We start from the raw sequence: 27717 nt of genomic DNA, 5'->3' as shown, positions 1-27717 counted from the left end.
CTGCTGCACACGTCATTATTTAGCTCCGCTCACACGACACGCCCCCACCCGCTCTGCTTTTTTCGGAAAGACTCGGAACAGCGCATCTTTCTTATATAATTATTAAAAAAATTAAAGCTGCGAGCAGCATTTAGCGGGGTTCAAGCCATTTAAGGTCTTTAAGCATTTGACGCCTTTTGCATGAAAGGTTTTTAAGCACTGAATGAATTTGAGAGATATCAGGTGAAATGAAGTGATAAACTGACAAAATGTGATTTTAAATATTATAATAGTGACTTTATAAAGTCTAAATATGAATTGATCAGGAGAGTGCAGATAATCATACTGCTGTGGTTTGGTTCCGATCAGGCATAAAACCTAGGACTAGTTTAGAGGCAAAGTTGTTCAGTATGAGAAGATCTATCATAATATATGCATATTATGTGGCTGTTTTAACCCCACCTGATTACAAAGATGGAAAATACCATTTACAGGCAATTCACCATAGGGAATACATGGTTTTCAAAGCTTTTTAACACTTATAGCGCCCCCTATACTCCGATCTCCATAAAACATTGCATGTGTCTTCAACATGTTATGCCACATATACCCAACAATTTTCGTGAAGTTTTGAGTTTCCTCTTAGGATTTATAGGCTTTTGAGTGTATTTTGCCACGCCTCTTTTCTAAATGGCTCTGTTATAGCCATCCAAATGCAAGAAATCAACTTTTTTTTGATAATTATTGATCTAGAGAGTCCAGAGAATTGTCCTAGACTGGTTTGGTTCTGATTGCGCAAAAAACCAGGGACTAGTTCGCAAAAGTAGGTTTTTAACATTATTGCAAATATTTATTTAACAATTTGATTGACCGAAATGGTTTTAGAGGCAAAGTTGTTCAACATGAGGAGATCTATCATATGATATGCATATTTTGCCGATGTGTGCAACACCACGTGATTGCAGAGCCATAAAACTCGTTAGCGCCAACTAGTGGCCGATTTCTTTCAAAATTCTTACAGACCTCTAGGACCATGAGTCAAACATGCCTACTGAGTTTCGTTCTGGTCGACCTCCGTTAACCCTGTCTAATAGGTGCTCAAATTTCATTGGCCGATGGCGGCCATGTTTTTTTAGATACGCCAATGTTCTCATAGACAGACATGGTACCTTGGGCCAAGACACTGCTTACCAATTTTCAAGTCAATCAGACTAGCGGTCGCGTGGTTATAGCCCTTTTTGTGTTTTTTCCATGTTATAGCGCCACCAAGTGGCCAATCGTCGCGATTTTTTTATCGTGACCAAAAACTAAGGCCATAAACATGTGTACCAAGTTTGGTGAAGATATCTCATTTCTTGCTGGAGTTATAGCCTCTTTAGTAAAATAGGCTCCGCCTTAAATGTACATTTCCACGCCCCTTTTCGTTCATGAGTCAAAATTTCAACTTTTTTTTGATAATTATTGATACTCAGTCTAGAGAGAACATTTTGGCACTGGTTTGGTTCTGATATGTCAAAAAACCAGGGAGTAGTTCGCAAAAGTAGGTTTTTGACAAAATTCAAAATGGCGGAAAAATTTGCATACCGGAAATGAAATCGGAGATATACGTTTTGTTCGCCAAGGTCTTAGCTTTCCAATGATATAAGACACTTGACCCTTATGATGAACGGTTTAGGAGTTATGAGCCATTTCGCGTTTTTGGTTGCTGTAGCGCCACCTATTGGCCAATCTGGCTCATAATTTGATAACCTCTCCTCGATTTTTGGACTACCTATTGACAAAGTTTGAAGTCTCTAGCATTTACGGTTTGGTCTGCACGATGAGTTTTACGGCAGAATAATAATAATAATAATAATAATTAAAGCTGCGAGCAGCATTTAGCGGGGTTCAAGCCATTTAAGGTTTTTAAGCATTTGACACCTTTTGCATGAAAGGCTTTTAAGCACTGAATGAATTTGAGAGATATCAGGTGAAATGAAGTGATAAACTGACAAAATGTGATTTTAAATATTATAATAATGACTTTATAAAGTCTAAATATGAATTGATCAGGAGAGTGCAGAGAATCATACTGCTGTGGTTTGGTTCCGATCAGGCAAAAAACCTAGGACTAGTTTGCAAAACGAGGTTTTTAACATAATTGTGAATATTTAAATAAAGATTTGATTGACAGTATTGGTTATAGAGGCAAAGTTGTTCAGTATGAGAAGATCTATCATAATATATGCATATTATGTGGCTGTTTTAACCCCACCTGATTACAGAGATTCACCATAGGGAATACATGGTTTTCAAAGCTTTTTAACACTTATAGCGCCCCCTATACTCCGATCTCCATAAAACTTTGCATGTGTCTTCAACATGTTATGCCACATATACCCAACAATTTCCGTGAAGTTTTGAGTTTCCCCTTAGGATTTATAGGCTTTTGAGTGTATTTTGCCACGCCTCTTTTCTAAATGGCCCTGTTTTAGCCATCCAAATGCAAAAAATCTACATTTTTTTGATAATTATTGATCTAGAGAGTCCAGAGAATTGTCCTAGACTGGTTTGGTTCTGATTGGGCAAAAAACCAGGGACTAGTTCGCAAAAGTAGGTTTTTAACATAATTGCAAATATTTATTTAATGATTTGATTGACAGCAATGGTTCTAGAGGCAAAGTTGTTCAACATGAGGAGATCTATCATATGATATGCATATTTTGCCGATGTGTGCAACGCCACGTGATTGTAGAGCCATAAAACTCGTTAGCGCCAACTAGAGGCCGATTTCTTTCAAAATTCTTACAGACCTCTAGGACCATGAGTTAAACATGCCCACTGAGTTTTGTTCCGATCGACCTCTGTTAACCCTGTCTAATAGGTGCTCAAATTTCATTGGCCGATGGCGGCCATGTTTTTTGAGATACGCCAATGTTCTCATAGACAGACATGGTACCTTGGGCCAAGACATTGCATACCAATTTTCAAGTCAATCGGACTAGCGGTCGCGTGGTTATAGCCCTTTTTGTGTTTTTTCCATGTTATAGCGCCACCAAGTGGCCAATCGTCGCGATTTTTTTATCGTGACCAAAGACTGAGCCCATACATATCTGTACCAAGTTTGGTGAAGATATCTCATTTCTTGCTGTAGTTATAGCCTCTTTAGTAAAATAGGCTCCGCCTTAAATGTACATTTCCACGCCCCTTTTCGTTCATGAGTCAAAATTTCAACTTTTTTTTGATAATTATTGATATTCAGACTAGAGAGAACATTTTGGCACTGGTTTGGTTCTGATATGTCAAAAAACCAGGGACTAGTTCGCAAAAGTAGGTTTTTGACAAAATTCAAAATGGCGGAAAAATTTGCATACCGGAAATGAAATCGGAGATATACGTTTTGTTCGTCATGGTCTCAGCTTTCCAATGATATAAGACACTTGACCCTTAGGATGAACGGTTTAGGAGTTATGAGCCATTTCGCGTTTTTGGTTGCTGTAGCGCCACCTATTGGCCAATCTGGCTCATAATTTGATAACCTCTCCTCGATTTTTGGACTACCTATTGACAAAGTTTGAAGTCTCTAGCATTTACGGTTTGGTCTGCACGATGAGTTTTACGGCAGAATAATAATAATAATAATAATAATTAAAGCTGCGAGCAGCATTTAGCGGGGTTCAAGCAATTTAAGGTCTTTAAGCATTTGACGCCTTTTGCATGAAAGGTTTTTAAGCACTGAATGAATTTGAGAGATATCAGGTGAAATGAAGTGAAAAACTGACAAAATGTGATTTTAAATATTATAGTAGTGACTTTATAAAGTCTAAATATGAATTATAGAACAATATTAATCAATAGTATGACAAAATTACTATTTTACTTTGCTAACATGACAAACATGTTGCTAGGTGGTTGCTAGGTTGTTCTTGATGGTTGTTATGGTGTTGCTAGGCAGTTGTTAGTTGTCACAGATGGTTACTATAATGTTTATAGAGTTCTTACTATGTTCTTTGCCTGATTTAACACTTAGCTAATCACTGCTAGCATGTGTAGCATGTTGGAAGTGCTGTTTGCTAGCATGACAGAAGACAGACAGACAGAGACACACACACACACACACACACACACACACACACACACACACACACACACACACACACACACACACACACACACACACCACCTATTTTTGTGAAGTTTTGAGTTTTCGTTCAGGATTAATAGGCTTTTGAGCATGCTTTACCACACCTATTCTCTAAATGATCCTGTTATAGCTCCCCAAAGTGTAAAGTTCAACATGTTTTTGATAACTATTGATCAGGAGAGTCCAGAGAATCATACGGCTGTGGTTTGTTTCCAATCAGGCAAAAAAACCAAGGACTAGTTTGCAAAACGAGGTTTTTAACATAATTGTGAATATTTAAATAAAGATTTGATTGACAGTATTGGTTATAGAGGCAAAGTTGTTCAGTATGAGAAGATCTATCATAATATATGCATGTTATGTGGCTGTTTTAACGCCACCTGATTACAGAGATTGAAAATACCATTTACAGCCAATACAGGCAATTCACCATAGGGAATACATGGTTTTTAAAGCTTTTTAACACTTATAGCGCCCCCTATACTCCGATCTCCATAAAACTTTGCATGTGTCTTCAACATGTTATGCCACATATACCCAACAATTTCCGTGAAGTTTTGAGTTTTCCCTTAGGATTTATAGGCTTTTGAGTGTATTTTGCCACGCCTCTTTTCTAAATGGCCCTGTTATAGCCATCCAAATGCAAAAAATCTACTTTTTTTTGATAATTATTGATCTAGAGAGTCCAGAGAATTGTCCTAGACTGGTTTGGTTCTGATTGGGCAAAAAACCAGGGACTAGTTCGCAAAAGTAGGTTTTTAACATAATTGCAAATATTAATTTAATGATTTGATTGACAGCAATGGTTCTGGAGGCAAAGTTGTTCAACATGAGGAGATCTATCATATGATATGCATATTTTGCCAATGTGTGCAACGCCACGTGATTGCAGAGCCATAAAACTCGTTAGCGCCAACTAGTGGCCAATTTCTTTCAAAATTCTTACAGACCTCTAGGACCATGAGATAAACATGCCCACTGAGTTTTGTTCCGATCGACCTCCGTTAACCCTGTCTAATAGGTGCTCAAATTTCATTGGCCGATGGCGGCCATGTTTTTTGAGATACGCCAATGTTCTCATAGACAGACATGGTACCTTGGGCCAAGACATTGCATACCAATTTTCCAGTCAATCGGACTAGCGGTCGCGTGGTTATAGCCCTTTTTGTGTTTTTTCCATGTTATAGCGCCACCAAGTGGCCAATCGTCGCTATTTTTTTATCGTGACCAAAGACTGAGCCCATACACATGTGTACCAAGTTTGGTGAAGATATCTCATTTCTTGCTGTAGTTATAGCCTCTTTAGTAAAATAGGCTCCGCCTTAAATGTACATTTCCACGCCCCTTTTCGTTCATGAGTCAAAATTTCAACTTTTTTTTGATAATTATTGATATTCAGACTAGAGAGAACATTTTGGCACTGGTTTGGTTCTGATATGTCAAAAAACCAGGGACTAGTTCGCAAAAGTAGGTTTTTAACAAAATTCAAAATGGCGGAAAAATTTGCATACCGGAAATGAAATCGGAGATATACGTTTTGTTCGTCATGGTCTCAGCTTTCCAATGATATAAGACACTTGACCCTTAGGATGAACGGTTTAGGAGTTATGAGCCATTTCGCGTTTTTGGTTGCTGTAGCGCCACCTATTGGCCAATCTGGCTCATAATTTGATAACCTCTCCTCGATTTTTGGACTACCTATTGACAAAGTTTGAAGTCTCTAGCATTTACGGTTTGGTCTGCACGATGAGTTTTACGGCAGAATAATAATAATAATAAAAATCAGTACAATTACAATAGGGTTTCAGCACTTCGTGCTTGAACCCCTAATAAAAATCAGTACAATTACAATAGGGTTTCAGCACTTCGTGCTTGAACCCCTAAAAATCAGCACAAATACAATAGGTGTTCAGCACTTCGTGCTTGAACCCCTAATAATAATAATAATAAAAATCAGTACAATTACAATAGGGTTTCAGCACTTCGTGCTTGAACCCCTAATAAAAACCCTAACAATTACAATAGTGTTTCAGCACTTCGTGCTTGAACCCCTAATTAAAGACATTAAGTTTTATTTAGCAAGCTTTTAAACACTAAAATAATAGATGGAAAAGTCCATTTACAGCCAATATGGGCAATTTACCATAGGAAATGCATGGTTTTTAAAGCTTTTTAACACTTATAGCGCCACCTATACTCCGATCTTTGTAAAACGTTGCATGCTTCATTAGCATGGTATGCCACACATACCCAACAATTTTCGTGAAGTTTTGAGTATTCCCTTAGGATTTATAGGCTTTTGAGTATATTTTGCCACGCCTCTTTTCTAATTGGCCCTGTTATAGCCTTTCAAATGCAAAAGTTCAACTTTTTTTCAATGAATATTTATCTAGAGAGTCTATAGAATTGTACTAGACTGGTTTTGTTCCGGTCCGGCAAAAAACCAGGGACTAGTTCGCAAAAGTAGGTTTTTAACATAATTGCAAATATTTAATTAACGATTTGATTGACAGCACTGGTTCTAGAGGCAAAGTTGTTCAGCATGAGGAGATCTATCAAATGATATGCATATTTTGCCGATGTGTGCAACACCACGTGATTACAGAGCCATAAAACTCAATAGCGCCAACTAGTGGCCGATTTCTTTCAAAATTCTTACAGACCTCTAGGACCATGAGTCAAACATGCCCACCGAGTTTCGTTCCGATCGGCCTCCGATAACCTTGTCTAATAGGTGCTCAAACTTCATTGGCCGATGGCGGCCATGTTTTTTGAGATACGCCAATATCCTCAGAGACATACATGCTACCTTGGGCCAAGACACTGCATACCAATTTTCAGGTAAATCGGAGTAGCAGTCGCATGGTTATAGCTATTTGCAGGTTTTTTTCACATTATTGCGCCACCAAGTGGCCAATCGTCGCGATTTTTTTATCGTGACCTCAAATTGACCCCATACACATGTGTACCAAGTTTGGTGAAGATATCTCATTTTATTATTGAGTTATAGTCTTTTTAGTAAAATAGGCTCCGCCCTGAGCGTCCATTTTGAATCCACTTATCTTTCGTGAATCGAAATTTCAACTTTTTCTCAATGAATATTAATATTGAGACTACAGACAACATTTTGGCACTGGTTTGGTTCCGATCAGTCAAAAAACCAGGGACTAGTTTGCAAAAGTAGGTTTTCAACAAAATTCAAAATGGCCGAAAACTTTTAATGACGGAAATGAAATCGGAGATATACGTTATGTTCGCCAACGTCTCAGCTTTCCAATGATATAAGACACTTGAGTGTGGACCAAACGGTTTAGGAGTTATGAGCCATTTTGCGCAATTGATTGCTATAGCGCCACCTATAGGCCAATCTGGCTCATAATTTGATAACCTTTCCTCGATTTTTGTACTACCTATTGACAAAGTTTCAAGTTTCCAGCCTTTACGGTTTGGTCTGCACGATGCGTTTTTCGGCTGAATAATAATAATAATAATAATAATTAAAGCTGCAAGCAGCATTTAGCGGGGTTCAAGCTTTTAAGGCCTTTTAAGCACATAGGCATTAAAGACATTAAGTTTTATTTAGCAAGATTTTAAACACTGAAATAATAGATGGAAAAGTCTATTTACAGCCAATATAGGCAATTTACCATAGGAAATGCATGGTTTTTAAAGCTTTTTCACAGTTATAGCGCCACCTATAGTCCGATTTCTTTAAAACTTTGCATGCTTTATCAGCATAGTATGCCACATATACCCAACAATTTTCGTGAAGTTTTGAGTTTTCCCTTAGGATTTATAGGCTTTTGAGTGTATTTTGCCACGCCTCTTTTCTAAATGGCCCTGTTATAGCCATCCAAATGTAAAAGTTAAATTTTTTTTCAATGATTATTGATCTAGAGAGTCCAGAGAATTATCCTTGACTAGTTTGGTTCCGATCTGGCAAAAAACCAGGGACTAGTTTGCAAAAGTAGGTTTTTAACATAATTACGAAAATTTAATTAATGATTTGATTGACAGCAATAGTTCTAGAGGCAAAGTTGTTCAGTATGAGGAGATCTATCATATGAAATGAATATTTTGTGGATGGGTGCCACACCACGTGATAACAGAGCCATAAAACTCGTTAGCGCCAACTAGTGGCCAATTTCTTTCAAAATTCTTACAGACCTATTGGACCATGAGTCAAACATGTCCACTGAGTTTCATTCGGATTGGCCTCTGTTAACCCCGTCTAATAGGTGCTCGAATTCATTGGCCGATGGCGGCCATGTTTTTTGAGATACACCAATATCCTCATAGACCTATATAGTACCTTGGGCCAAGACACTGCATACCAATTTTCAGGTCAATCGGACTAGCGGTCGTGTGGTTATAGCTATTTTCATGTTTTTTTCCCATTATAGCGCCACCAAGTGGTCAATCGTCGCGATTTTTTTATCGAGACCAGAGAATTAACCCATACACAAATTTACCAAGTTTGGTGAAGATATCTCATTTCATTTTGGAGTTATAGTCTTTTTAGTAAAATAGGCTCCGCCCTGAGCGTCCATTTTGATCCCCTTATCTTCCGTGAATCGAAATTTCAACTTTTTCTCAATGAATGTTCATATTCAGACTACAGACAACATTTTGGCACAGGTTTGGTTCCGATCGGTCAAAAAACCAGGGACTAGTTCGTAAAAGTAGGTTTTCAACAAAATTCAAAATGGCGGAAAATTTTTAATGACGGAAATGAAATCGGATATTTGCGTTTTGTTCGTCATGGTCGCAGCTTTCCAATGATATAAGACACTTGAGAGTGGACCAAACGGTTTAGGAGTTATGAGCCATTTTGCGCAATTGATTGCTATAGCGCCACCTATGGGCCAATCTGGCTCATAATTTGATAACCTTTCCTCGATTTTTGTACTACCTATTGACAAAGTTTCAAGTTTCCAGCTCTTACGGTTTGGTCTGCACGATGCGTTTTTCGGCTGAATAATAATAATAATAATAAAAATCAGTACAAATACAATAGGTGTTCAGCACTTCGTGCTTGAACCCCTAAATAATAATAATAAAAATCAGCACAAATACAATAGGTGTTCAGCACTTCGTGCTTGAACCCCTAAAAATCAATACAATTACAATAGGGTTTCAGCACTTCGTGCTTGAACCCCTAATAATAATAATAATAATAATAATAATAAAAATCAATACAATTACAATAGGGTTTCAGCACTTCGTGCTTGAACCCCTAATAATAAAAATCAATACAATTACAATAGGGTTTCAGCACTTCGTGCTTGAACCCCTAATTAAAGCTGCGAGCAGCATTTAGCGGGGTTCAAGCCATTTAAGGTCTTTAAGCATTTGGCACCTTTTGCATGAAAGGCTTTTAAGCACTGAATGAATTTGAGAGATATCAGGTGAAATGAAGTGATAAACTGACAAAATGTGATTTTAAATTTTATAATAGTGACTTTATAAAGTCTAAATATGAATTGATCAGGAGAGTGCAGAGAATCATACTGCTGTGGTTTGGTTCCGATCAGGCAAAAAACCTAGGACTAGTTTGCAAAACGAGGTTTTTAACATAATTGTGAATATTTAAATAAAGATTTGATTGACAGTATTGGTTATAGAGGCAAAGTTGTTCAGTATGAGAAGATCTATCATAACATATGCATATTATGTGGCGGTTTTAACCCCACCTGATTACAGAGATTCACCATAGGGAATACATGGTTTTCAAAGCTTTTTAACACTTATAGCGCCCCCTATACTCCGATCTCCATAAAACTTTGCATGTGTCTTCAACATGTTATGCCACATATACCCAACAATTTTCGTGAAGTTTTGAGTTTCCCCTTAGGATTTATAGGCTTTCGAGTGTATTTTGCCACGCCTCTTTTCTAAATGGCCCTGTTATAGCCATCCAAATGCAAAAAAATCCACTTTTTTTGATAATTATTGATCTAGAGAGTCCAGAGAATTGTCCTAGACTTGTTTGGTTCTGATTGGGCAAAAAACTAGGGACTAGTTCATAAAAGTAGGTTTTTAACATAATTGAAAATAATTATTTAACGATTTTATTGACAGCAATGGTTCTAGAGGCAAAGTTGTTCAACATGAGGAGATCTATCATATGATATGCATATTTTGCCGATGTGTGCAACACCACGTGATTGCAGAGCCATAAAACTCGTTAGCGCCAACTAGTGGCCAATTTCTTTCAAAATTCTTACAGACCTCTAGGACCATGAGTTAAACATGCCCACTGAGTTTCGTTCTGATGGACCGCCGTTAACCCTGTCTAATAGGTGCTCAAATTTCATTGGCCGATGGCGGCCATGTTTTTTGAGATACGCCAATGTTCTCATAGACAGACATGGTACCTTGGGCCAAGACACTGTTTACCAATTTTCAAGTTAATCGGACTAGCGGTCGCGTGGTTATAGCCATTTTTGTGTTTTTTCCATGTTATAGCGCCACCAAGTGGCCAATCGTCGCAATTTTTTTATCGTGACCAAAGACTGAGCCCATAAACATGTGTACCAAGTTTGGTGAAGATATCTCATTTCTTGCTGGAGTTATAGCCTCTTTAATAAAATAGGCTCCGCCTTAAATGTACATTTCCACGCCCCTTTTCGTTCATGAGTCAAAATTTCTACTTTTTTTTGATAATTATTGATATTCAGACTAGAGAGAACATTTTGGCACTGGTTTGGTTCCGATATGTCAAAAAACCAGGGACTAGTTCGCAAAAGTAGGTTTTTGACAAAATTCAAAATGGCGGAAAAATTTGCATACCGGAAATGAAATGAAATGAAATCGGAGATATACGTTTTGTTCGCCAAGGTCTCAGCTTTCCAATGATATAAGACACTTGACCCTTAGAAGCAACGGTTTAGGAGTTATGAGCCATTTCGCGTTTTTGGTTGCTGTAGCGCCACCTATTGGCCAATCTGGCTCATAATTTGATAACCTCTCCTCGATTTTTGGACTACCTATTGACAAAGTTTGAAGTCTCTAGCATTTACGGTTTGGTCTGCACGATGAGTTTTACGGCAGAATAATAATAATAATAAAAATCAGTACAATTACAATAGGGTTTCAGCATTTCATGCTTGAACCCCTAAAAATCAGTACAAATACAATAGGTGTTCAGCACTTCGTGCTTGAACCCCTAATAAAGACTTTTCGGAGATATGCAGGATGCAATGCTACTCTATAGGTACTCAAGATTGACATGACACTGACTGAAAGTGAGTGTTTCACCCCCCCTTTAAGTGAACTGTATACAGTCGAGAAAGACGAGCATATCCCTGTATTAGGTCTTAAAGGGGCAGTAGCCTTCTGCTGTCTGTCAAACAAAAGATAAGGACATCACTCACTGCTCTTGATTGAATAGCTTTTGTAATTTTAAAAAGGATTGATCTTTAATTTAAACAGTTACATGTGCAGTTATTTTACACTTGATTCATTTATTCAATTTCTCTACCTAAAAACTAATGTTAGATCTACCTGAAAAAATCTGAAAAGCATTGTTTATTTTATTAGTATCTTTGCTCAATTGTATTTATTTGTGCTGCTGCTTGTATTTAAGTTTTTTGTTCTTATTTTCTTTATTTTTATTTGACAGTAGTTCTTTCTTTCCCTGAGCATGGCAAATAACAATAATTCATTACATTTTTATAGCGCTTTTCTAGACACCCAAATCGCTTTACATATAGAAGGGGGGAATCTCCTCAGCCACCACCACCAAATACCAAACCGTACTGAAACCGTGAACCTAAAACCGTGATACAAACCGAGCCGTGAGCAATTACACCCCTAGTGTAACATATGTATGGGGGTGTCACAAAATTAGAAAATTTTCAATGGGTGCCATGACTGAAAAAAGGTTGGGAAACACTGATTTAGTGAATGGCTGTGGCTCGACGGCAGGAAAAACAATCCAAACAATCACGATTTTTAAACCTTTTTCATCATTAATGCTAATCAAAGCTATTATTCTAAATGTAGGCTGTCAAGAAGGAGGAAAGAGGGGCAGTGTCTCTCCAAAAAAACAGAGACAATACATAATATTACAAAAATAAAATAACGTCAAAAAAAAAATGGTCTGCCATTGTCTGTGATGTTTGTTTACTGTAATATTTACCAGTAAAGAGTAGGTTATAGCTGCTTAATTAGAATTCATAAAATAAAAATAAAAATCTTTTTAATATTCAAATACACTAGTCTATATCACCATATGCGTTGGTTTAGCAACAAGTGCAAGCCACTTCAGAGATACAGATAGTTGCGTGTTCTGAGTTAACACAATCGAGCGTAAAAATACGAATACATATACATATCATATACAATACATATCACTGGAAAATACTAAAAAGGGAAGACAGCGGGAAAAGAGGTAAAATACCTGAGAAACCCAGAAAAAAAGGGAGGGTTGACAGCTATGAGTCAATGACAGCTAGCGGTGGTAGGAACCTTTTCTTAATGAATGCACCTGAAATTTATGCAATAAACATGTTTTTGACAAATATTTCAATTTGTTTGTGGTCTATATAGCCTGCAATTAACCTATGCGCCCGAAGGCACGGCTTGAAGACCCAGTCAGTTTAAATTCATACCTACGTAATCACCATCACCAAAAATTTACTTTTTTTTTTTACATTAAAATTTGAAAAAAAAAAAATGTTTGACCTACCTAACGACCCTTTTTTAATTTTTTTTTTTACTGTTACTGCAAACCAAAATATTTTTAAGGATGGCCTTAATGATCCAAATATACTTGTTGTATTAAAGGTGTACTATGTAGTATTTTTGCAGTACAATATCCAAAAACCACTAGGCCAGTGTTATTTTGTTCAGTTGAGTACTTACAATATCCCAAATGTTTTAACCAAGGACCGGGACGTGTCAGCATAGCCTTTGAGGGAGTCGTCTATCATATGCGTCATATCTGCGTTAACCTCGGTTTTATTCTGCAGAATCGCTTTACTCTTAGCAGTGTGAAGTTGTCACAGCAGCGCCAAGCGAACACACAGAGTAACGTCAGAACATCATTTTAAACACACTTAAATGTATCTGACATGATAAACAGAGCTGCTTTACCTTATAATCATGACCGGAAAAAGCGGAAGTGCGGCCGCCCGGCGACTGTGTCCCGTCCCGTCATAATAAAAGTCCCGGTGTTCGCGAGCCGTGTGCTTGTGTAACAATCACTCCAGCGGCCGTGCTCAGCTCCACAACACTCGCTCCTGCTCTGCTTTACACTACAGTAACGTTAATAACCGCATCCATCAACATGATTTCTGCCCGAGTCCTATTTTCCACCGGCTGTGAGGTGAAGACCACATGTCCCAAGATGCTGCGCTCACACTTGGTGTCATCAAACTACGCCTTTGTTTAGAACAGGCGCCCTCCAGTGTACGGAAAGTTGCAAAGTGCACCTTTAAGTTACATATTTATGTTTAAATATAATGTTTTTATTTTATTTTATTTAAACCATGCTGAATATGAAAAGTAAACAGCACCAGGAAGTTTGGACACGTCATGTCGGAAGACCTGGAGCAAGTCAGAAATTATTAAACACTTTTGTTTTGTTTTGTACAAAGCCTTTCTTTAAAGTTAATTTTGTTTGATATAAATGTAACAATTTTAATCAATGTTACATCAACCAATTTCCTGTATTTAATAAATAAGAAGCACATATAGCGGACAATATATGGAGGCGCAGGAGCGATCACAAATGAACCGAAACTCTCAGCATTATAGGCTGCGTCACAGACATGAGATAAGTCAATAGAAAGCTTGAAATGTATTTTAATCTAAACCATTAAAAACTAAAAGAAATAGGCCCCTCTCTGATTTTGTAATGTGCATTTCTCTCTTGGCGCGTTCACTGCGGAGATGACGACGAGTAAGCATCTTCAGCATCATCTTTGCAGCTGACACTGACACAGAAAACACTATTTTTTTAATAAACAATTAAAAAGTCTCCTTGCTATTGTTTACACAATCATAATCATTACTGTTGCCGGTGCTTTGTGGCAAGCTTTATTTGTGCGCTTGAGTGCAGAATAGACTAATTTAATACTTAAACGCTCATTAGGCTAAGGTTTTTCGATTTCTCTCCAGTAGGCCTACATATATATTAGATGGAAATTGAAGAGTCTGCATTATTAATGGATATCTGAAGATATTACAAAACTTCTTCCGGTTGGAGGTGGAGTCTTTGGATGCTGGAAGGAGGTTGGTTGCTGGCAAGCAGAGGTTGCATTTCGTTCTCCTTTCTCTTACTTTAATGTGAAATGCTTTTTTAATTTCCAAGATATAAACAATGTTCTGGCTCCATCTCTACCTGTAGTTCCCGCTGCTCCTCATCCGACTCAATTGTGAATAATCAGACAGTGTCTGAAAACACTTTTTTCATAATTGGGGCTTCTGGGAAATGCATCGGATTGCTTTAATTTATTTAGAAAGTGAATAAACTTGTGAAACAGAAAAGTTTTATCATGTAATCCATTGATTTCAACAAAGTAACTGTATTCTTAACACCAGCTATTTAAATTGTAACTGTAACGGAATACAGTTACTCATCATTTGTATTCTGAATACGTAACGCCGGTACATGTATTTTGTTACTCCCCCACACCGCCTAATGTGCCTTTAAATGACAGTCAACAGGTTAATGAGACCAAACATATTTAAACACACAAAAGTTCAGTTATCATATTACAAAAGTTCACATAAAAAGTGGTGTTATTTGTAGCCTATACATATAAAAAGCAGCAGTGTGGAAACCAATAGTGAACAGCAGCACTGGTCTGAAAATCTGACACCATTAAAACACATCATAGCTTAGTTTAAAGAGTCAGTTATATTTTATTGCAGGATAACTAAGTTACCAATACAAACAGCAGATATTCTGTTTGTGTTAGTGCGAGGAATTTAATTTTAATTATTCTGCTCAGACTCATGATCAAGCTCTAGCTAGCCTGCAACTCATATTCAAACGGACAACACAATACTGGCATGCCACACTTCAAATAACAGCCACCAAATGATCACACGGACAATCATTCGCAATCATAATTAACAAACACAGAATAAATGTGTGCAAATCAACGCATGAAACTACTGAATAACCCCTCACTCACCTCTGTCTGGACGCGCGTGGTGTTTTTGAGACGACCGCTGATGTGCCTGATCTATATAAACACCAGATCTCATAGTATATATTAATGTATAACACACCACGTATACTATACTACCTTCAGATATGTTAGATATAAAATACTTCCTCAATTTGACCGGAAAATCAGTGTGGATCGTATATTTTAACACTAAAGTGAATGTGTGTGTTCAGGCGCGCTTCTAAAAGCTGTTCTTGGGTCCTTGCGTCGAACTGACAGCTTTGTTTCCATCATGGCGGCGTCCGGCAGAGAGCATGTACTGTCACTCTACAGACTTCTTTTGAAAGAGAGCAAGAAATTCCCCTCGTATAACTACAGGTGATTATACGAATGTATTTATCAGCAGTACGGGCTAGTGTCATTTATGCAATTGTGTCTGGCTTTTATTGACTCATGCTGTCAGATTCGTTTGAATAATATTCATCTCGATACATTCTTAAACAAATATATATATATATATATATATATATATATATATATATATATATATATATATATATATATATATATATATATAATTTTAATGTTTATATTAAATATAAACATTTAAATGGTGGCTATCATAAAATCTTCATTTATTCATAACATGCATATATTTTAGTTCACAAGTTTCAGATTATTATTTTTTAATGATCATTCAACATTGTTAATGTTCAGTGCCTTCTGCTCACCATGGCTGCAGTAATAGTGTGAAATACTTTTACTGTTTAAAGTTCAAAAGAACAGCGTTAAATCTAAATTACATTTGTGTGTGTGTGTGTGTGTGTGTGTGTGTGTGTGTGTGTGTGTGTGTGTGTGTGTGTGTGTGTGTGTGTGTGTGAGATATTATTCACTACCAATCAAAAGTGTAGGGTCAGTAAAATCCTAAATCTTTGAGAGAAATTAAAGAAAATAATCAGGGGTGGTAAGTACTCAAGTAAAAATACTTTGATACTTTACTTAAGTATTTTTTTCGGGGATCTGTACTTTACTTGAGTATATTTTATTTGCATCTACTTTTACTCTTACTCCACTACAATATTAAAGGCAAAGTGTACTTTTTACTCCAATACATTTCCCCATGCCCGCTCCAAGTATTAAGTATTTATTACACTTGATTTCCAAACCGGTCAGGTCGGTCATGGATGATCCAGTCGGGTATAGACTTGGAAAAAAGCTGACAAGTCAGGTTTGCCACACTAACTTTAGCTCAGTGTTTCCCCAACTTTTTTATTTTGCGGCACACTATTTACTATGAAAACATCGGTAACATTTTACAATACAGGTGCACTATTATAATTCATGCCTAACTAATGCTCAGATAATCATGAGTTAATGTATTACTAATGAAGAACTAAACCATTTATTAATGATTACTGCATCAGCAACTAATGAACATTCTCTATGATTAATAGATTAAGTAATACATGAATTTCTATTAATTAAATATGACATCATTAATTCCCTAATAACATATTACATGAACTAATAATGTAAATTCATGTATTCAAAGCCATGCATTCCGACTCTCGGTTGTCTGTTTAATTAATTATTAATCATAACAATTGGCAAAATTATATCATAACTTTTTTGTTGAGGCACATGACTATTAACTAATTGTTACGTAATATGTCATTGTGGTTATGGCTTTTGAATTAATTTTGAATTAGTTAATAGTATCTTGCTCCTCATCTGTTTTATGCTGCTAATGTTATGGAACATGTCAATGTTAAGTTTAACCCCTATACTGCGTTAAGGTGCTTCATTGTCTCCTATTAATTGCAAATCTAACACATTCTTAATTGCAGTATCTAATCTTAACATTTGTTCAATTAAAGCATTGCATATCAGTCCCAAAAGATTTTATCTGCTTATTGATATTTACAGTTCATTTGAATATTTACTTTTTACTTTCGGTACTTGAGTACCTTTTAAATCAGATACTTTTGTACTTTTACTCAAGTGATGTTTGAATGGAGGACTTTCTACTTTTACTGGAGTATTTTTTCATTAAGGTATATATACTTTCACTCGAGTATAACTTTTGAGTACTTTTACCACCTCTGAAAATAATGCTTGATCAAAAGTGACAGTAAAGACATGTATAATGTAGCAAGCTTTCTATGTCAAATAAATGCTGTTCTTTTGAACATTTAGCCTAACGTTGCCTTCTCATGGAATTATTTGTAAATAGTATCTAGGGCTGTGAATTGACACATTTCACAATTTAATTTGATATAGATTATATTTCGATTATATATAATCTACAATACATGGCACATTTTCTCAAGAAAAACAAATCTCTTAACTAATGCTGTAAATTCTGGGAGTCAGTTTTGGCCTACTATACTTTAGTCTACAATATTATTGAAGGAAAAAAATCACCAATTTGTATGCAAACAATTAAATTACACTTAATGATGGGATTGTTTTTTTTTAATAATAAAATTATATTAAATATAAACATTTAAATGGTGGCTGTCATAATCTTCATTTATTCTTACATGCATATTGAAGAACATAAAAAATGAAAATGAACATGTAATATAGTGCATATATTTCTTAAAATGCTCCTCTCAAGAGTACATTGTTCTAGCTGACTAACGGGTTTATGGACACTGGATATGTTTTTTTCTGAGGTAAATGTGACATTACATGACATTGTTTATAAGCTGTTTTACTGACGTCTTCTGCGGTTGAAACCCTAATTGAGCGATTAGACAAAATACAGATTTCTGTAATTTGTTCTCTATCTTTTAACACACTTAGTTATACATGAATGTTTATTTTGCGCTGGAACTGATATTAAGGCGGAAGAGAAGATCAGTTCATGTGAGCTGCGAGGCAAGTAGGCAAAAAACACAAAGAAAAAACTTCAGTGTTTAGTACATGGTTATCGTGTAAACGTACCGTAAGTCTAGGCCAAAGCCCAAAGGTGCAAGCTCTGCTCCTGGGCTGCGTTCCACTCCACATTTAGACACGCACTTGCAAACTTCCCTAAGCCCTTCTCCTCGGGGAGCACCTCGATTTTCACAGAGGGTCTACTCTAATGTATGCTTTAAGCAGCTCTATATCCCACAATTAAACTTGAGTGGGACGGCACAGCAGATCACTGAGCTTTACTGAAGTGTATGATGCGCCAAAAGTTTTGGGACGCCTGCCTTTACATGCAAAATGAACTGTAATGACATCCCATTCTTGATCTGCAGAGTTTACAGTTTTTCTCAATTGCCAAAACACTATTTCTAAAACCCCATTTTCTGAAAACATTAAACACAAAACCTCCTCTTCAAGCACTATTCAAAACCTCTGACTCCTCTGGCAAAATGAAACTTTCGCCTCAAAACAGTTTTACCTGCGTTCAAAATCAAATACTGCTCTCAAATCACAAACAAATTCAAATTCATTTCAAATATCATCAAAATGATGTACACGATCAAGCAATCAAAAACAATACACTAAAAAATAGAAAACACATTGTTCAAAACAGTTCTCAGGGAGAAGTACATTTTTAATCTCAATACAAATTTCATATTTTTTTCTGTCATTGTCTTTTGATGAACGAAAACATGTTCATCACATAGCTCAGAACTGATCGGAAATGACTATGCTCTGCTTTGCAATTTTTTGTTCTTCCTCTTTGTTCCCTCGTTTTTTATCAACTCGTTCTCATGAAATGTGTATAGCACGAATTTAATTTATTGTGCGATTTATACGGCAAAATTATTTTTTAACGTTCGTATGTTCGTGTGTATAATACGCCATAAAGTGCGTATCATATGCACGTGAAAAACCGCGTACCATAAGCACGCCAAAATATACATTCCATGAGATTGCAAACTCGTACTATTTATACGCATTTTCGTGAGATCCGTCTCGCATATTACAAACTTGTCCTTTGTCTCTGTGATACTGTTATTCTTGTTCTTTGTTGAAATGAACCTGCAACCAGTCAAAATTGAGCAGTCAGTACCGTTAACAAATGGAAAGCAAAATGTTCAGGGCCATACAATTTTGTTCATTGTTCATTATACAGTCTACAATGTGTCTCATCATTTGAAACAAGTTAAATCAGTTTTGAGTGGTTGTGTTCAATCAATGGCATTTGTTCTCTATTTGTATTTGCTTGTTGCCACTTGAGTTTACCAGTATGAATGAAATGTGCATTAGAGAATGCGTTTTGAGAATGTGTTTAGAGTTTTGCTGAAAACAGTGAAAAGTCTAAGTAAAGGATTGCAAATTGTGTTTTACCATGTGAAATGGTGTAAGGTATTGACAACAGACTGCACAATTAGTTAAATGAGTTCAGGCAACTGATATCTTTGTTTAGCCAATTGGTTTTAGTGTTTTAGGAGTGTGTTTATGGGAATATTTGCCCATTCTTCTAGAAGCTCATTTGTGAGGTCAGGCACTGATGTTGGACGAGAAGGTCTGGCTCTCAGTCTCCGCTCTAATTCATCCCAAAGCTGTTCTATCGGGTTGAGCTCAGGACTCTGTGCAGGCCAGTCAAGTTCCTCCACACCAAACTCAACTCATCCATGTCTTTATGGACCGGCACTTTGTGCACTGGAGCGCAGTCATGTTGGGACAGGAAGGGGCCATCCCCAAACTGTTGCCACAAAGTTGGAAGCATAAAATTGTCCAAAATGTCTTGCAATGCTGAAGCATTAAGGGTTCCTTTCACTAGAACTCTAAGGAGCTAAGCCCAAACCCTGAAAAACAACACCACACCATAATCCCCCCTCCACCAACTTTACACTTGGCACAATGCAGTCAGGCAAGTACCGTTGTCCTGGAAACCACCAAACCCAGACTTGGGCATGTGATTGTCAGACTGAGAAGTGTGATTGGTCACTCAGAGAACACGTCTCACTGCTCTAGAGTCCAGTGGCGGCTGCTTTACTCCACTGCATCCCACGCTTTGCATTGCTCTTGTTGATGTAAGGCTTGGTTGAGCTGCTCGGCCATGGAAACCCCTTCCATGAAGCTCTCTACACTGTTCTTGAGCTCATCTGAAGGCCACAGGCGTTTGGAGATCTGTAGCGATTGACTCTGGAGAAAGTTGGTTCACTTCTGTGCACTGTGACCCTCAGCATGCGCTGACTCCGCTCTGTGATTTTACGTGGTCTACCACTTCATGACTGAGTTGCTGTTGTTCCCAATCGCTTCCACTTTATGATCACACTAACAGTTGAGCGTGGAATATTTAGTGGTAGAAATTCATGAATGGACTTATTGCACAGCCTATCACGGTACCACGCTTGAGTTCACTGAGCTGAGTGTGACCCATTCTTTGACTAATGTGTAAAGTGTCTGCAGGCCTTGATTTATACACCTGTATAATACTTGTGTAATATTATTTTCTCCAACAGCTGATGATTTTACAAATATTTTCCAACAACTTGTATGCAGAATGGTGCATTAAACAAATTCATTACAGAAAAAAAGGGCTTTAAATAATAAATCAGCTCCGTGGTGACTTTCAAGTGATCAAGTACCTAGTGGGTCTCATTCAATAATTATGCCAGTAGTGGGCACTCGTGCAACGTAAGCAATGACGCACATCTCAGTCCACGAGATTGAGGGAAGTTAGCGAGTGAGGGCATAATTATTATTATCTAAATATTGTGGTAGGTTGGTAAGCCAGATATTCAAAGCATACAGTATAGTACTGAGTAGTTTGATAGTGTGTCATTTGAAATATCCCTGCCTCATATCAACAATTTATCTAATATGGGGAAATCAAGCCATAATATCAATCCAAGTTATTGTTCAGATGTTCTATCATGCATTTATATTACAAATAACTATAAAAGGCTTAAAGTGTTCACAGAATAACAAGCTGACAGGCAAAGGATAATAAGTTCCCACCCACTCAGTTTCCATAGAGCTTTGAGTCTCCAGTGTGATTTTCCCTTAAAGTCTGCCAGTGTTCACATGTCTTACAGCTCTTACTTCTGTAATCCTTTCGGTTTGCCTGCATGCAAATATTAATATTAATGCAATTTGTTAATACCTTATTGATGGAACATAGGAAGAGTGGATTTGTATATAAATCGCTTGTAAAACTATTCTTGAATAAATTCATATAGATTTGGGCCTCATTCACAAGAAGCAAATTTCTTAGCAAATTGATATACCAAATGAGTTATGAGCGAACCCCGGCGTCCCAATGTCCATATATCCTTCCTAAATAGTATTTGAGATTAGAACCATGTGACACTGGATCGAGCAACTAAGCGATAAACATGCCTTTGAAGAGTGTAAAATGTTGTGCAGTGCCGAGTTGTGGAAAAACACAGTCACTGCATTGGATTTACAGAGAGCCTGAAATTAAAATATTATGCTGTGCCTTCTGTATTTCATCTCTCAGTAACGGAACAAAACACTTATGTGAGCAATTGTTGTTATTCTGTCCCTATTGCTTTGTTACAGATCATTTGATATGTACGGATTTCGCACGTGGCTAACTAAAATCACCAGTGACCAATGATTTTAAAAAAAAATCATTGGTCACTAAAAAAAAAAAAAAAAAACATTGCAAAATTACGTCCCATGTTGACCTTCTCTGTGGCAGAAAAGTTAATCAACACTTTTGTTTTTTCACGCATTGATTACTGTAACGCATTGCTGGCTGGAGTTTCTAAAGCTACAGTGAATAAATTACAGTTGGTACAAAATTCAGCTGCTAGAATTCTAACTAGGACCAGTGCAAGGGAGCACATCACTCCAATCCTGCAAAAATTGCACTGGCTTCCTGTTAGTTTTCGTATTGATTTTAAAATGTTAATGCTCACGTATAAGGCCTTGAATAACTTGGCCCCTCATTATTTGTGTGAGCTTTTAACCCTCTATACACCAACACGTGCTCTACGCTCCTCTGAAGCTGGTCTTTTAACTGTCCAAACAGCACGGTTGAAAACTATGGGTGATCAGGCTTTTTCTACTTTGGCTCCTAAGTTGTGGAATTCCCTGCCCTCTGAGATTAGGAATGCAGAATCCCTTAGTGTTTTTAAATCATCACTCAAAACATATTATTTTAGGATAGCTTTTATGTGATTCATTTGTCTACTTTGTTGCTGTCTTTTTATTTTTATTTTATTTTTTTAATGCCTGTAATGTTATGTGTATTTCTATGTAAAGTGCTTTGAGATGTAACATTTAAAGGCGCTATATAAAATAAAGTTTATTATTATTATTATTATTATTATTATTGTATTTGATGCATGTACAGTCAGATGTTCTTTGTCTGTAAATCAAACTAGTAGTCACTAAACACTCGACTTCACATTGTTCCTCTTAGTAGATGAAAGTAATCTGTTATGTAAATTGTGATTAAACTATACATATAAAACGATCAAAGAACGCTCCCTTTACAATCACTGGAGCTGTCAATCAAACAGCGTGAGTTTAACAGTGACTGAGTTCTGGACTCTCGCCAAAACTTATAATCAATGAATTTAATTCACATTGTGTTTGTACTGTTAGTTACGATGAAAGCATTTGTTAGCCAAAGCACCCATTACAGAAACGACTACAGCCGGACGTCTCTGTGTTAACGTTATATTCTGTAACTCTATATATTTGCTTGGGGCTTGTGTAAATGACTAATTTCTACTTTCATTATGTTGTCGTATTTTTTTTATTTATTTGCCCGTTTTGAAAGGTGTACATGAAGGGCACATCGTATGTCGCATTGAAGTGTGCGCGCGACCCCTTATGGGAAAAGTGCCTGTAGGGAAACCAGAAAAAGTATTTTTGGCACAGAAATACTCCATCAAACGTCAAAGCAAAGGGAACAACATGCAATTTTCATCGACATGTGGAGGGAAAGCGCAAAGATTAAAGGGGGGGTGAAACACTCAGTTTCAGTCAATCCCATGTCAATCTTGAGTACCTTTAGAGTAGTATTGCATCCTTCATATCTCCGAAAAGTCTTTAGTTTTATTATATTTATAAAAAAAATATGGGCTGTACCGAGTCTTTCCGGAAAAAAACGAGCGCCTGGAGGCGTATCGTGTGGGCGGAGCTAAAGAATGACGAGAGCGCAAAGCGGCGACGTCCTCAAGCGTGGAGAAACTCATGGCTATCGAGCTCAGCTAATAGATATATGATCCAGAATCATTCAGAGGCTGAAATAAATTGAACAGGAGAAACAGCAGCAGGACGTCCGTCTCTGTGGTATGTACTGTATTTAGGGGCCTGTCAACATCTGTGTGTGTTTACTCGCAGTTTATGAGGACATGATTCGGTTTATGGACTATTGTATGTGACTAAACCTTAGCAGTAGCAAGCAAAACGGTTTTGCACGTCAGACTAGTGTAACGTTATACAAACAATGGAGTAACCGTTAGCGCATTTGAATAGCGAAGCACGCGATCGTGTCGTTTACTGATGTTTACTCACGCGACGGTAGCCGACAGCACAGACATTTGAAGCAGTTTTACTCACCGGCTGCTTCCAAAGCAGGACCGAACCTTTATCGCTGGGACCGCTCCGTCAAAAACACACTTCTTTGGTATGATTTGGTGAAGTCCTGACAGCAGTGACTTGCTGTGCTGAAGCGTTGAAGTCGCTTAATGTCACCCATAGGAATAAAGTGGAGCAAGGCGGGAGTGTTTATGGGCGTGCATTTCCTCTCTCGCTCTAGTCACGCGCGCGTACCCTACCGGGAGAAGAGCCCGTACGGCCCATACAAGGACCTTCCACTCTATTAACGTCAAGCCGACCCATACTCGAAAAAAAACTCTCCGAAACTTGTGAGAAACCGGAAGGAGTATTTTTGACACAGAAATACTCCATCAAACGTCCAACATTAGTTTTTGAAACTTTGTCTATGTTTAGGATGGGAATCCAAGTCTTTAACAGTTAAAAAGCTCAGTATGCATGAAACAGCATTTCACCCCCCCTTTAAGAACTAATAATTTCTGTAGCCTATATGCATTAAATCTCGGCATTTTGACAGCTAAATGCTTATTAGTTCATTCTTTGTATAAGTCTGCAAGTGACTTTTTACGCCCGTGCTCATGCTCACGATTGCGTTTTCCAGAAAGTCACATTGCAGCTACATTATTTGTCTCAACTGTTATTTTTTAATATATTTACTGTTTACAAATCAGGACAAAAGTGTCACAGAGAAATCCAAACCTTGTTTAATTAATTAATAATAAAATGAGCATCTCCACCCAAAATGTTTAAGGTCGCCCGCCCTCTCTTCCTCCAGCACACTTCTCAAACACACAGACACACGAATCCATATTAAATCCTTTGGCTTGTGCCCTTAGGCTTATTTCCATCGAAGAAGGAAAGAAAGAAATCCTGACGCGATCATATATATTTCATATATAGAGATTTGGCCTGCGTGGATCGGTCGAATAAGGAATCTCGACTCGGACTCGAATGAGCTGGTCTCGACAACAACACTGCCTTTAACAGTTTTTGAGAGAGTTCCACAAGTAATACTTATTTCATATGCAAAGATGTAAACCAATCACAGCAGTGGGCGTTCACGCTGAAATCTCACAGCAGTGGGCGTTTACGCTGAAGTCTCACAGCAGCCAATCACAGCAGTGGGCGTTTACACTGAAGTCTCACAGCAGCCAATCACAGCAGTGGGCGTTTACACTGAAGTCTCACAGCAGCCAATCACAGCAGTGGGCGTTTACACTGAAGTCTCACAGCAGCCAATCACAGCAGTGGGCGTTTACACTGAAGTCTCACAGCAGCCAATCACAGCAGTGGGCGTTTACACTGAAGTCTCACAGCAGCCAATCACAGCAGTGGGCGTTTACACTGAAGTCTCACAGAAGACACGCCCCTTTAAACAGAGCCTTCAGAGAAAAGGTTAAAATCAGGGCATGAAAAATGCCTTTTATTTTTAAATTAAGACTTTTTAATGTAAAAATCATACTCACATTATAAGTGCACCATAGGAAATATTATAAAACAATAAAACAGTGCAGTTCATGGCCCCTTTAAACCATTTTTTGTAACCTGATCGGTCGCAGTGATGACAAACTGTTTCGAACAGTTTACACAGAAATTGTTTTCTAACTGTGTAATATAATATAGTCAGTTAAATTATTCAAGACCTAACATTTTGCATGCAGTTGGTAAATCATATTTGGTGTTTTTGAGGTGTAATATACTTTCAAGTGGGATTTTTTGGGTTGTGGTTTGAGCTGTGTGTGTGTGTGTGTGTGTGTGTGTGTGTGTGTGTGATCTGAAACTATCAAATTTATGCAGGAGGAGAGAGAGAGAGAGAGAGAGAGAGAGAGAGAGAGAGAGAGAGAGAGAGAGAGAGAGAGAGAGAGAGAGAGAGAGAGAGAGAGAGAGAGATGCAGGGAGGGGAAAGGAAAAAAGTGAATGAAATGCAGGACAACTCCGAGCGACTGCGAGATGATTGAAAGCCGGAAACAAATTCAGTCAGTAAGAGCGAATGATTGAGAAGGGAGGATGAAAGAGATGTTGATTCTGACGGAAGGTAAGAAAAATATCAGATCTGCCAAGGAGGAAGATTCACAACACGCACCCAGAGAGAAGGAGAGACTCTTTTTGAGGAGAGGAAGCACATTTTTTCCATGGTATAATGCAGATTTAACAATACTGCTGCAAGTGTAGACTGCAGAAAGTAGGGCAGCTCTTACGTAAAGCATCTTCCTGTTAAATATAACCCTCCCCCGTGGTCCTCCAGCTCCATGTTAGTGCGGAGAGCCAATGACGACATATTTGTGCTCGGTCTTATTCATAAAGCTCACGAGAAATAAACCTTAAAAATCCAAAGATAAATAAGTGATCAGGGATCAGCTCTCCTCACATCACTCTGAGATTTGCGTGTGAAATCTCACAGATCTCGCCTGCCAAGCCGCTTTACTTTATGTCAGTGTGGTGTCCGTGACGCCTGTGTGAATCCGAGGGCTGTTTTCTCTTCTGTTTGTATTTATTTATTCATAGCTGATGTCTGCTCATTTGACATGCTGCATTTAACGGGACTGAATGTGTTCAGATGTGTTCTGGGATGTAAAGGTTCTTTGTCGGCATTAATGTTGCCATGAATAACCTTAAACATCTATGGAATAAATCTTTCCATTCCACTAAAGGTCATTTAGATAGATTTTTTTTATGTTCTTCACACTAAGCAACTGCATTGTTGTATAATGTTTCCTGGGGTGCACTTATAATGTTTCAAGATCAAAAATGGACATAATTTAGAAACAAGTCATTATTCCTACCCTGATTTTTGCCTCTGATTTGAACGCCCTGTTTGAACTTGGGGCGTGTCTGTGAGACTTCAGTGTAAACACCCACTGCTGTGATTGGCTGCTGTGAGACTTCAGTGTAAACGCCCACTGCTGTGATTGGCTGCTGTGAGACTTCAGTGTAAACGCCCATTGCTGTGATTGGCTGCTGTAAGACTTTAGTGTAAACGCCCACTGCTGTGATTGGCTGCTGTGAGACTTCAGTGTAAACGCCCACTGCTGTGATTGGCTGCTGTAAGACTTTAGTGTAAACGCCCACTGCTGTGATTGGCTGCTGTAAGACTTTAGTGTAAACGCCCACTGCTGTGATTGGCTGACATCTTTGCATATGAAATAGCTAGTATTACATGTGGAACGCTGTTTAAAACTTTAGCACGTTTTTACTATTACAGCTCTCAAGGTTAACTAATCATTGATTATAGCCTTATAATCAGATATATGTCATATTCAGATCGTGGCATGAAAGGTTGCAGTGATGATCATTGTAGCCGATCACAGACATGTTGAGCTCATGAATGCAGGATCGTATCACTGTGACTCGATTTCTAAACACTAATCGAATGCTTCCATCATAACTAACAGTGCAAACACAATGTAAATTATTATAAATGAGAGTTTTGGCGAGAGTCCAGAACTTTATCCAGAATCCAAAAAAGAAATACTCTATCACTGATAAAAAGTTTACTGATAAACTGATAAAAAGTGATCGTAAAGGGGGCGTTCTTTGATCACTTTCTATATATAATTTAAATCACAGTTTAAATAACGGACTATTTTCATCCTGCTAAGAGAAACAATGTGAAGTTGAGCGTTTACTCACTGGTTTGATTTACTGACACACAGACAAAGAACATCTGACTGTACATGAATCATATCAGAAATCACTGATCTCAGATCAGGCATTACAATTAACTCAGTTACTCACATGTTGTGGCATTACTGTCTAGCCTGGATGCCAGCCGAACTTAGCCCCGCCCACAAAATGTTTAGGTCGGGCGGTTCGGTCTGGCCTTGCTCCATAGCGGAGTAATTATCCCCGAACAGAAACTGTTCGGACCAATGAAATCATCAGGGCGGGCTTTAGACGATGAGGGACAGATGATCAACAGTAACGTAATCATGCACGTCATTAAAGGGGCTTGGGTTATATTTGTTCGAATCCTAAACGGAGAGCTTGTTTGTATCTGCATTCACC

The 27717-nt window shown here is 37.7% G+C and overlaps 2 protein-coding genes across 2 annotated transcripts in view; one reads left to right on the top strand and one right to left on the bottom strand.

The window, feature by feature from the left end:
• fars2 (phenylalanyl-tRNA synthetase 2, mitochondrial) overlaps positions 1–15383 on the bottom strand; it is a 217574-nt gene extending 202191 nt beyond the window's left edge. The window contains exon 1 of the mRNA XM_067434390.1: positions 15250–15383. The gene's annotated coding sequence lies outside the window, so the exon portion shown is untranslated. The remainder of the gene's footprint in view (positions 1–15249) is intronic.
• Positions 15365–27717, top strand: part of LOC137063323 (LYR motif containing 4) — a 101791-nt gene continuing 89438 nt past the window's right edge. Inside the window, exon 1 of the mRNA XM_067434392.1 lies at positions 15365–15603. Coding sequence (XP_067290493.1) covers positions 15518–15603 — 86 coding nt within the window. The 5' untranslated portion in view covers positions 15365–15517. The remainder of the gene's footprint in view (positions 15604–27717) is intronic.

This window comes from Pseudorasbora parva, chromosome 24, assembly GCF_024679245.1.
Source record: "Pseudorasbora parva isolate DD20220531a chromosome 24, ASM2467924v1, whole genome shotgun sequence".
Taxonomy (NCBI): domain Eukaryota; kingdom Metazoa; phylum Chordata; class Actinopteri; order Cypriniformes; family Gobionidae; genus Pseudorasbora; species Pseudorasbora parva.
The sequence above is the reverse complement of the archived record's forward strand: the minus strand, read 5'-3'. Positions and strand labels throughout refer to the sequence as shown.